Below are 12,855 nucleotides of genomic sequence, written 5' to 3' on the forward strand. Positions count from 1 at the left end.
TTAATATTTAATGGTTTAAGCAAACAAGGTCTAGTCTAATGGGAAATGTCATTGATCTGTAGACCAGATGTCTCAGATTCGAAACTCCATGACATCTTGGTTGTGTGTGTGTGATTAACCCCTTTCCTACAGTTTAGATTATCGCTTGTACTAAAAAAACAGTAATGATTTAAAGTGTCGTTGGCAAAATCCAAAAATTATAATGCGCACTGGATCAACCAATAAAGCAACCCCAGATTTCTAATCGAAAAGTCTCAAACTCAAATTTGTCGTCTCAAATACAATTTTATTAGGTTTTTACAAATAAACTCATTTTAGCATACATATTATACAAAAACCCATATAGACCCTATTTGTAGAGAAAAACCCAAAACTAGCTACTTGTCATTTTGTAATTGGTTCTTAGAAAATTTTAACATGCTAAGAAGCAATTAGAAATGACAAGTGGCTAATTTTGGATTTTTCTATCAAAATATAGTATCTATAAGAGTTTTTGTATAATATGTGATGATAGAATGAGCCTATTTGTGAAAAGTCCTTTATTTATTTACTCACATCTTGTATGTCAATTATCAACTACAATTATTTAATGCAGTAAGAGGCATCTGGAGATTGGAGCTATCATTATTTATATGATGCGAACTCTCCGAAAATTAGAGCATCTCCAACAGTCTCTTCAACAACTTTGAAATTATAAAATAGGTGAACCACATCATCAAAACCCTCTCCAACAATCTTTTCAAACTTAGTTATCAAAGCTGCAACCTCTTTCGCTCTCTTCAGGACCGGTAAGTTGACCTTTGAAAAAATATTTAATTGTACGTACTTTGAAAAAATAAACATACCTTGAAAATGTTAAAAACACGAATTTTTTTCTTTTCAAATAATAAATACATAGACAATTTTCACATTTTTTCACATTTTTCATTCTTTTTCATAAATTGCATTAATTGAATTGAAGAGTCTGTTCTGGCAGAAATTATTAAGTAGTAGTAAACAAAGCTTTTTAAATTGCCACGTAGGTCAACAAACTTCAATTTGAAGAGTTTGGTTTGCTACTACCATTGGAGGAGTCTAGACCTGTTGTCCCCAAAATTGGTGTCTCTTTGGTGTTTCTTTACTATGTATTTGACACATGTCCATCCACTAACAGAAAATTAACAGCGTTAAGTTTTATGTTTTTTCACTGAAAACTTAGGAAATACCCACCAAGCAACGTCTATGCAAATTGCCAGGCATTCTCCTCCATCTTACTAAATTCAACACAAAATTCATAAAACCCATGAATCATAAAATCCAATCAAGGGACTAACGAAATTTTGAGAAGAAAAAAACCAGAAGCAAAGAAAATCTGAGAGAAAACAGCGATGACAATGTCAGTTTCACTTCGTCTTGTCTTTCTTCTCCATTGCACTTTGTAGGGAGGCTAGGTTTTGCAAGATGCACTGCCCAATATTTTGTGGTTTATATTTACTTATTTATTTGGTAAAAAAAAATTGAAATTAACAAAGTTAAGTTTATGTTATGTGGGTGGACACATGTCAGACAAATATGAGATGCTCTTGAAAAACTAAGTTTAACGGTGTTAAGTTTCCTATGATTCAATTAGGGCTATTTTTTTCTTTTAAAATTAGGACGAAATTGTTTTATGATTTAAAGATGATGTGTAAATTTAAAGTCTATTAGATTAAATTTTAATGAGATGACGTATTCAAAAGAGAAATCAAACAGATTATGGCAGAGAAAATTCGAACAGAGGATCCAAATTTTAGTTATTAAACCTGGAGGCACGATTGCAAACAAGAAAAATGAATGAAAGCATGTTAAACTTTCAAGAATAGATAGTGTCTACAGAAAATAAAATATAGCACAAGGCTCAAGATTTTCCATGAAGTCAGTACTGTATCTACTGCAATCATGTTGCTCATCGCCTGGCTAAAGTTTCTCTTTCTGTTGATGGTTTGGTTGACTGGAATGAGTGGCCCCATGCTATCATCAGGATGCCCTCTTAAATGATTGTAATTTGCTCTAGTTTCTTTAATGAATTTCGTTCTTTGAATAAAAAATAAAAAATAAAAAATACCTTCACTTTATGAAAAAGGACCATGACAATTTAGTAACACAACACAAAACCAACTATTATTCAATAAAAGATGAGTCTCCAGAGCACACAAGGATCGGAGGTTTTCAACTTGAAATATCTGGAAATGACAACTCTATCAGATACTATATTAAGGAGAATGTTAGTAATTTTCTCTCGAAAAAGAATGGTGATTAGAGAATTATTATTTTTAATAACTTCATCGCATTACCACAACACTAATTGTCGTTAGAGAATTAATTCTTCACAATTAATTCTTCACTTTTAAACAAGAACAAAACGAATACAATTAAGGTATTTGAAGCCAGCTGAATGTGTGTTTCTTGGTCCCCGGCAAGGCACAGTTGGATTGCTTTTATTGTGATGCCAAGTCATTGCACCTTGACTAAGCCCTGCTACATTTTTCAGCAGCTGTATAAAGAGGGGGATTAGATTTGAGGTTGTAAAACTTTTGTTTGCTTAAATTTCACAACAAAAATAAAATCCGCATATAAATTTAATTATTTAAGAAAAGGAGTGGGGTTGGAAACTCCTCTGTTCTTGCATATTGCAGAGGAATTGATGTATGCATACAATAACAATAGGGCAAGCAGTTAATTATAACATGCTGCAGACATGAACTAGATACAGAGGACTAAATTTATCGTGGCGTTAACTTACTTGCTTAATTTCTGACCTTGAGATTTGCTCCAAAATATGTTTTTCTCATATTTGTCCTTTTCAATCTCATGGCATTTGACTTTCTCCAAGTACAACAGATGAGGAAACTGATCCTCCACCTCTGTAAGTTCTATTTTCATATTACTCAAGTACTTGAGAAGCAAGATTTCCACCCTCCACTTAAACTCAGTGACAGTCTCCTCCCCTGCATGTTGCAAGCTATCAAGTTCCCCGCCTCTTATATAGAGCTTCTTTAAATTTTTCAGTTGCTTCGGGTTCAGCCATGGCGGTACTTTTCTCAGAGGGATGCCTTGAAGATCCAATTTTTCTAAATCGGGCAGGGACGAGAAATCCCGGGACTGGAGGGAAATCTTTTCTTTCAACTCTGAAGAAACCACTGCCCATGATATTTTGAGGCGGCGAAGAGATGAAATTTCCTTCAAAGTTTCAAACTCATTGTCATGCATTACGGCCTCATTCCCTATGTATATACTTAGCCGCCTTAGTTTCTTCAACTTGGCAAGGTCACCGAGTCTTGAGGGAGTATTTTTCAAATTGGCTATCAGAAAACCTTTAAGTACTTGGAGGGAAGAGAGTTTGCCAATCCCTTTTGGCATGCCTTCCAGCAAGTAACACTCTGATATATCCAAATGAGTGAGCTTCCTCAACGATGAGATATCCGAAGGCAATGTCTCTAAATTGTGGCATGCTCTCAGATCCAGAATTTCAAGGCTGATGATGTTAAAGATACAAGAAGGAATCCTCGTTATTCCTGATATTCCTCGGAGACTAAGATACTTGAAGCTCAAGTAGTGCTGAGCCCCAATACCTTTCAAAAATAATCCTTCATCGTCCACTTCAATGTGATGCGTAGGTGAGCTCTGCCACCGTCCCAGCTGAAGAACAACAACGTTCTTCAACTTGCTAAGCCATTCACGTTTGAAACTAAGATAGTTTCTGTTCACATTGAATACTGTCAACGGATCTTCCTCCCCCAGAGAAGTCGGGTTCTGATCAAAAACTAAGCACGGGCGCCTGCAAACTGACGCTTGACATGATGGCATCCACGGCCATGATGAATCAAAGTGGAAGAGCAGAGCATCCCTGGCCAAGCCTATCAGCATATAACGAATCCAAGGGTGCAGCGTGCAACTAGTGGAACTACTGGATGCATTAACAGCATTTCCATGTGGTTGAATCAAGCCCTGTTTCATGAGTTTGCCAAAGATTTCTTCCCCTACCTCTTCGGCTGTCTTGTCTTGGGTGCCCGTGATGAAGCCCTCCCCAATCCACCAGTAAATTAGAGGCCTTTTCTTTATCACAGACTCCGCAGGGAAGATTGAGAAAGAGAGGAAGCAGAGCCTCAACTCGGCGCCCTCAAGATGCTCGTAACTCCTCATCATATTAGCCATGGCACGGCTTTCGTAAATTCCTTTCTCCACGCCCATTTGTGACAACTCTTGTGATAGCTTCTTAGTTGCTGTTAAACCCAACTCCGGCTGAGACCAATGTGTAAACTCTAAACTGCGCTCAGGGTAACTCGGCATTAACTTCACTACAGGGATTGAGGCTTTTATTTGGTCGACATTTTCAATCATGCGAGTCAGCAAGCTGGTGATTGCCTCCAGCCTGATGAAAGCATTGCTCTCATCATCTCCCAAGAAAAACTTGTCAACTCGACGTTCTAAGACAGTGAATTGGTTGAACAGATTGTGCTCCCAGAGCGTAACTCTAGGTAGCAATTTTAAGTCTTCTATTTGTTGAAGCCCATTTTCAATCTTTTTGAAGCGACTCAGAACCACTTCCTGATCATCACCTGGATTTATGTTGGCAATGACCTTGGCTTTGGCTTTTCCCAGACGATCCAATAACTTGGGCAGGAACTTCTCTGCATTTCTTGAGGTTGAGGCTGAGGTTGAGGTGACATTTCTCATTTCAGATGCAATTACTGAAAAGGAGGTAGTCTGTTGCAGATAGAGGGTAGCTGTGGAACTCAAGAGATAGATGCAATCAAACCAATCATGTCTATTTGTTGCAGATTAGTGAGTCCTCTAGAACTAACCCACCATTTATTTTTCTTTTAAAAAAACAAATAAGATAATAGAATTAAGGGATTTTTGTAGAAATGTCACATGAACTTATACATCAGTTTCAATTTGTCACCTTAAAGAAAAATTTAGGAGAAATGTCACCTTAATTTTTCAAAATCCATGATTTGTCATTTGACTTTAACATCATCTAATTTTCCATACATTTTAAAGGGTATTTTAGTCTTTATATTAAAATAAAGAGAAAAAAAATTAAAAATTAAGTTTCTCTCTCCTTCATACAGTCACCACACCCTCGCCCTGGCCTTTCTTCCTCTCTCTTCTCCCATTTCTCTTGATTCATGCTATGCACGTCCCATTTTGAAAATTTGGGAATTTGGGAATTTGGGTTGTTGATTTGTAAAAGAACATCATAGTTGTACTCGGTGGATTTTAAAAATTTGTGGCATGGAGTTCGGGTCGAAGTTGAACTGGATTGGATGGGGTTGGTGGTTGTTGAAGAAAGAGAGAAGGAACGAGAGAATAGGAGGGGGCGGGCGGTTGGTAGGGTGGAGGATAGAGTGGTGATGGTGGGTGTCGAAGATAGAGAGGGGGAAGAGTTTTTTCCTATTTTTTTTCAATTTTTAATTATTTAAAAGATATACACATTTTTATATAATGAATTTTCTATTTTTAAAATACCATTGAAAATAAAAAGACTAAAATACCCTTAAAAATGGATGGAAAATTGGATGGTGTCAAAATCAAATGATAAATCATGGATTTTGAAAAATTTAGGTGACATTTCTCCTAAATTTTTTTTAAAGTGACAAATTAAAACTGAGATATAAATTCAGGTGACATTTTTACAAAAATCCCTAGAATTAACAGAAAGTAGTAGAGGAAATTGACATGAATGTGAAAACCGGTTAAAACACTTAAAACAATCACATAATTAAGATCCTATTTTTAAAGAAATACAATAATTACTCTTAGCTAACAATCAGAGCTCAAAAAGTAGTAGCACTGAAAGAAAAAAGAAAAAGAGAAAGGAAAAAAGCTCATTATACTCCTTAGTAGTCCTAGAAGCAAAGAACAATGGCAAAAGAAAATATATTCCACACTTCTTTTAAACAATTATCTGATGTTGGTCAATCTTAACCTGTTAATTGAGCATAAAGAAGATGGGTAGTGCAAGAAGATGGGTAACATGTCAAAAAAGAAAAACAGAGGAGGAGCTCCTTCTCACAAGAAATGGGATTTGACACTTGTCATTTAAATATAAATAATGCTTCCCTCCGTACCTACTAATGTAGCTCAACAACAAATTAACACTTGTCTCTTTTTTTATTCTCAAAGGTGCATTTATTTTTCAGTTTAATTATTATTATTATTATTAATTTTTTTTTTTTTGAGGACCTTTCCTATTGAAAGGGGCGATAGCATACTAAACTCACACACACTACACGGATGCTAGGACTCAAACCCAGGACCTTGCATGAGGGAGTAAATACTTCATACCACCACACGAGTGGGTCCTTTGCCAGTTTAATTATTCTTAACAAAAAAGACACGTGTTAGATTGTGGCTGAATCTCATCAGTAGGCAAGGAAGAGTCTCTACTTATAGGCAAGGAGGGAAACATTATCCAAAAAAATTGAAGGAATTTGATAAGGGTCAAAATCCCATTTGTTTGGAGGACGGTTTAGGGTTTAGAGTTTTGACAATTACAGTTCAAAAGGCAAATAAAATAAATAAAAAAAGAAAAGGAGAAAAGAAAAAGCTCATTATACTCCTTGGTAGTCCTGGAAGCAAAGAACAAAGGCAAATAAAAGAAATAAAAAAAGAAAAGGAGAAAAGAAAAAGCTAATTATACTCCATGGTAGTCCTGAAAGCAAAGAACAAAGGCAAATAAAAGAAATAAAAAAAGAAAAAGCTCATTATACTCCTTGATAGTCCTGGAAGCAAAGAACAAAGGCAAATAAAAGAAATAAAAAAAGAAAAAGCTCATTATACTCCTTGATAGTCCTGGAAGCAAAGAACAAAGGCAAATAAAAAAAATAAAAAAAGAAAAAGCTCATTATACTCCTTGGTAGTCCTGGAAGCAAAGAACAAAGGCAAATAAAAAAAATAAAAAAATAAAAGGAGAAAAGAAAAAGCTCATTATACTCCTTGGTAGTCCTGGAAGCAAAGAACAATGGCAAAATAAATATATATAATTCCCCACTCTTTTCAAACAATTATTCAATGTCAATTAATCTTAATCTCAATGAGCATAAAGACGATGGTGTGCGGAGGACCAGCAGGGTAACATGTCGAAAGGTATTTTTTATTTAAGCATTGCAATATTTGTTGAGAATGTTTGTCTCACATTAAAAAGTTAAGGGACTAAGTGTGAGTTTATAGGGACTTGGGCTACTCCCCCATTACCAATTGGTTTTGGGGTGCAATCGGGGTGGAATCTCAACTTCCTTCATGGTATCAGAACAAGACTTCACATGTTGGGCCCAACAACCACACATGCTCTCATATCATCTAATATATGATGTCCACGTGTTAGGTTTGAAAAATTTATTACTATGATAGTTTCTTATTTATGCATACAGGTTCGTTAAATAAAGAAGCTTTCGTCATCTTTATATAATTATAAAATTGTTAAACGTGCTTGTCAAACTCTGGTTCTTAATTTTGAACTTAATTTGATATATGTTAATAGTAGTATGGTGTTGACCTGTTTACATTGGTGTTCTTGTTAAATTTCAAGACTTGTCGTGTTTCACAAAAGTAACCTCTAATTGGAATCAGCAAATTGGATTAACAAAAGCAACTATTAAGAAAAAGTTTTTCCTATTACTCTTGGAGATGCTTTTAGCTAAAATCACAGCTCGAAAACAACACCTAGAGGAAAGACAAAAAAAAAAAAGGAGAAAAACCTGATCACATATACTCCTTGGTAGTCCTGGAAGTAGAGAACGATGACAAAGTGCTACCTGTAATTGGAATAACCGAAACTGATTAACAAAAAGCAACTATAAAAGAAACAAATGTTTTTACTATTACTCTTGGAGATGCTTGTAGCTGGCAATCACAGCTCAAAAACTGAACACTTAAAAGCACTGAACAGAGGCCAAGGCGTGGTTACGTGCTCTTCATATTACTTCCCCCAGTTTCAGATTAAAATTGCAGTAGATACATAAATATAGTGTTGAAGGGGAAGAATGGCAGGGGATGTTGCTCAATTTCTCCAGAAAAAGTTCTTGGCATCTCTTAGGGACACAGAGTTTGAATTATCAGATGCTGTTCTCATTTCTAACTTGCGAGCAATCAAAGATATTGTAATAGATATAGATACGCGAAGACTTAAGGAAGATTACTGCCGTCGCTTTATCTATGTGCTCCTGGACCTCACCGACGCATTCACACCAAGTGCCAGGTCTTCACACGTGAGTGGAAGAAGCATAGTCATCACAGGACTCATTTAGTAGTCTTCAACAATTTGAGTTTGAGGAAGATTTGTTTCGTGCAGAAGATTAAGAAGTGGCTGGCTGCAATAAAACGCATCTTCGAGGCTGAGTTTATGAAAAAGGAATAAATAATTTATAACTTGAGGGAATCATCAATTCGTCCTGATCCTGAAGAGAATCTAATACATCGCCGTCAAAGATTTGAGGCTGAAGTTGTGGGATTTGATGAACAATTACGGAAGATTGGGAGCTTTCTTTTAAAATCATCGCCGTCGTCAGGTGCCGGATTTGCTGCAGTTGGGATACTGGGCATGGCAGGCCCAGGCAAGACCACCCTGGTGCGCGAGTTTTTGAGTGTGTGGATAGTGCGAGATGAATTTTCTCCCATAATTTGGTTATGCTTGTCGAATATAATCAAAGAAAATAAACAAGTAGAAGAAGAAATTGAGGTCAGCATTGTGAAATGTATGCTTAGTAAGTTGGACCATGATGCCGTTGCCGATGGAGATGGCATCATCCAGGAGGAGGAGAAGATAATAAGTATAGTGATAATAATTGTTGATGCTCAAAATGGCCCGGCCAATATTGAGTCCAACTTGGTGATGAGATGTGTGGAGTCTTCAGAAATTTAGAAGGCTAAGGCCTTCGGTAAGGGGAGAACCTGCAGAAGACAAAATGGGAGAAGCAATCGTTAAGCTTCGGACACGGATGTGGTGCCGGCCGAAAGCTCTCCGATGCTTAAGTCAGCTACAAGTGGTAGCTTTGGCAAAGTAACAGTAAAGGTGAGAAAGTAGTTACCCTTTTTACTTGGGTACTGTTCCCTATTTATAGGGAGGTGAAAGTGGGAGGTTTGCACAAAGTTTCAATGTGGGACTTTGTGCAAGTTGCCATGGTGTCGACACCTGTCATGTAGATTAGGTTTGGCACTTGGGAGCTTCGACAGATGTCTGGCACCTCGGAAGTGTGTCTTTCTTCGGCAGGGAGGAAGGCGTGGCTGCCTTGTTGCTAGTTACTTTGATGCTGGGTATGCTCAGTTGATTATGGTGTAAACAGTAGTCCTCCAAGTTCGCGGTCAAGAAGTAGCTTATGGGTTGAGAACTTGTGAGTTTTTGTGTAATCGTGACCGAGCATTCCAGTTTCAGTAGGAGCCGTGGGGCATTCCCTAGGCCCCCAAGTTGGCAAGCTAGAAGTTGCGTAAATACATGGAATGTACGATACAAGCTGTGTGAGCCTGTAGAACTGCTGGTAGCTGGGTACCTATTGCATTCTGCAGGGAGGCTGGGAGCTGGGCCCTTAGGTTTTAGGGGCTAGGCTTCGGCATGGGAAGGATTGGGTGAACCCCCCCTTTTTTTGAATGGCCAGGCCTTCGACAGGCTAAGACTTTAAAAAAACAAAAAACAAAAAACAAATCGGGGGCGTGGGGGGGGCTCCTGTCAACTCTCATGGCCCTTGCTGTTCGGCAAGGTCCTAGCCTTCTTTTTTATTTTTTATTTTTTTTGGATGGGAAGACTCGTGGGTCTCTAATTGTGTTAGCCCAGTGCCTGCTGTTCGGCAGGCCAGGTTGATGTGTAGGCCTGTCTTTCAGTGACTTGGGATGTGCTAGGAGAGGCCTAAGTCATGGGTTTTGATTGAGCAACATTTGGGCTTGGATAATATCTTCAACAAGCTTGGAGAGGTTGCAACTTGGGCCTTTCATAGGAGCTAGGTCTTGGCAACGTGAAGCTGGGGTTTGGGATTGGTGAGAAGAGTATAAAGAACTCTTATAGCTCTTGCCGTTCGGCAAAGGAGTAGCTGTGACTTTTTATTTTTTATAGCTGGGCCCTTGTGGTTTTATAGCTAGGGTTAAGTACTAAGAGTGCATGTATTGTATAAGACCCGCCGTTTGGCAAGGATCTAGGCCAAAAGGGACTGGGTAGCTCACGGTTTCAAGGGGATTTTCGGAAAATCTTGGGCAAGGGTCTTTGTGTGAGAACCGTGAGGGCTCACAGGTGTGCTAGATTTGATCGGAGGGAGCTGGTACCGTTCGGCAAGGAGGAGCCCAGCTTGTACGCGTAAGTGGTTTGGGCTCCTTGACGGTCAGCAAGAAAGAGAGTAGAGCTGGGAGCTAGCTTCGGCAAGGAGTTGCCTAGAAAGAGGCTGGTTCCATCTTGTTCATCCTTCCATTGGTTAGCTCCGAGTTCGGCAAAGGAGCCAGGTTTTTGCGAGGGAGCTTGGGGTCGGGTCTGGGAGTCAGATTATCTGAAATTTGATGTTGTGATTTTCATGAAATTTCACCTAGCCGGGCCATTACAGATTCGGCAAGGCATTGGGTTCTGAAGGATGAGGGATCATGTCTCTTGGAGTGTTGGTAAGATTGAGCCGGGTCTTGTGTTGAGGTGAGTATATATTTTTTCGGAAGCCTTCAAATTGATTCTACATGGTCTTTGCCGTTCGGCAAGGACATTTAAAACTATAATATGATGTTGGTTGTGTTCTGATTTTGTGGTCTTTCGGTAGGTGACTCAGTTGCTATCTTGGAGTCGGGTTCAATTGCTGTCTTGGAGTCGGGTCCAGCTCACTTGAGGGTTTGGTTGCAAGCTTAGGCCTCAGCAAATAGTGAGGATTTGGAGCTGAGCCAAGTTCGGTAGGGAGCTCGGAGCTAGGTCTGTGTAGCTGGGGCTTCGACAAGACACAAAATGCTGGAATTGACGTGTTGGTAAGGTTTGAGTGAGGTCCTTGAAGTCAGATTTGGAATCCTTGAGTTTACGGGCTGGCTCCTGCTTGTATCATTGTTGCTGCTCGCCATTAATTGTTCCCATTGTCAAATGTAATACTGAACGTTAGTAGAAAAGGCCTGAACTGCTTGCAATCAGCAGCACCTCCAGCCAGAGGGTGAGGGAAGTGGAGGGGGGAGAGAGAGAGCTGTTTCCTTTCTCCGATGAATTCTGTTCATATGCTTAGTCAGAGGCCCCATTGTTGTATCCAAAATTCTGTGCATTCCCATTTATTGTTTGTCCATGGGTACTGCCGTTCGGCAGGCCCAGTGTGCTGTAGAATGTGGACTGGGCCATGAGAGCTAGGCCACGGGTCGGGCTTGGCTATATTTTGGACAAGGGTGGATTATGACCCCATTCCGACTTCTTCACGGGGCTTGCCGTTCGGCGAGTCATATTAGAAATCCCTCATCCGCTTTTTGTTCGTGTGTTTGGTTTCGATTTTGAATTTTGAATTTGGAATTGCAAATTGTGTGTAGGTGCAAGAAAATTGATAGGGAAGTGCAAGGGTGCTAAGGTTGTCTCGTGAACCGAGGCGTCGATACCCTTGGTCCATTATAAATAGGAACTTAGGGTGGCAAAGGCACCACACTTGAGTTGTGGAAAAAGAATTGTTTGGAAAGTGAGGAGAGAAAAAGATTTCCAGTGAGAGTTGGTGGTGGTGCTTGTGGCTGAGGTGATTTCTGATGATCCTTTCGTGGTTGTGCAAACAAGGTTAGGCCCTGTTTCTTTGAAATTTTTGAATTGAAATGTCTTTCTTTGTAGGAACATGTTGAAGGCTAAGAAGAACACCTTGAATATGAGCATGAACATGATGAACGCGTTGAGCATTGAGATGAACATGTTAAATGCCTGTTTGTAAACCAAAAAACATGTAGATTAGCCAGCTTTTTGTGTTGTTGTGTTTCAATCCTCCTTGCATATGCATTAGTTCCTTTTTCTTGTTTTTGCATATTGTAAATGTCTGAAAGTTCTGATAGAGAAAGTCATGACCCCCTGCCTTTGGTGAGGATGATACTGAGAGTGAAGAGCCCAGCCAATATGTTTGTTCTGAAGAGGAGAGTTCAGAGACAGAGGGTATGGTAGAAGGTATTATAGAAAGTAGGATGATAGGGTATGAGGATGAGAGGGGTGAGCTATCAGCAGACTCCGGGTCAGCTGCATATAGGGAGATGCAGAGGAATTATATAGAGTTAGAGGCTATAGCGAACATGCATCACCATCGGGGTCCGTGGGTATAGCCATGGCTTCAGTTTCAGAGGGAGCGGACATTCGGGTTGGTGTCCCTTTGGCGAGGCAGAACACACTTACATAAGCGAAGTTGGCCCAGATTCGCATAGACTTTTGTGTTCCACCCTATGTGGGCTTGAGGCTACCCACTGCGGCTGATGTGGTTAAATATCCTTCGGATGGCTCTGTGATGATTTTTACAGATATGTATCGGCATGGCTTCAAACTACCATTTCATCCATAGGAGCAGATGATGTTGGCCAAGTTGAGGTTTGCGCCGGGGCAGTAAAATCCCAACTTTTGGATTCTTCTCCATGGAGTTTATATCGCTTGGTAGCTGGCTGGGTTGGGGGAGCCAACAATTGAGCAGTTCATGTACTTGTACTCAATTTCGAAACAACAGGGAAATTTTGGCTGGGTACAAGCCAATTGTTGAAAGGCGAAGGAGAGGGGTTACTTTATTAGTCACAAGCCATCTACGCAAAAGTCCTGGAGGAACAGGTGATGCATGGTTTATGGTGACTGGGAATGTTTGCCAAGGAATATCATTACCCAACACATTCCTACCCACTTCCAGTCTATAGGTCCTTGGCCCCATCCCTTAAAACTGTTTGATGTTT

At 39.4% G+C, this 12,855-nt stretch overlaps 1 protein-coding gene across 1 annotated transcript; it reads right to left on the reverse strand.

Annotated features, from left to right (window-relative positions):
- Positions 1–2,329: 2,329 nt before the first annotated feature.
- LOC117621865 (disease resistance RPP13-like protein 4) lies at positions 2,330–4,695 on the reverse strand. Its single transcript, XM_034352405.1, has 2 exons — positions 2,762–4,695; positions 2,330–2,512 (listed from the first exon to the last, which is right to left on the reverse strand). The coding sequence occupies exons 1-2, from the start codon at positions 4,693–4,695 to the stop codon at positions 2,506–2,508; spliced, it is 1,941 nt and encodes a 646-aa protein (XP_034208296.1). The 3' UTR covers positions 2,330–2,505.
- Positions 4,696–12,855: the final 8,160 nt, after the last annotated feature.

Source organism: Prunus dulcis, chromosome 3, assembly GCF_902201215.1.
Source record: "Prunus dulcis chromosome 3, ALMONDv2, whole genome shotgun sequence".
Taxonomy (NCBI): Eukaryota; Viridiplantae; Streptophyta; class Magnoliopsida; order Rosales; family Rosaceae; genus Prunus; species Prunus dulcis.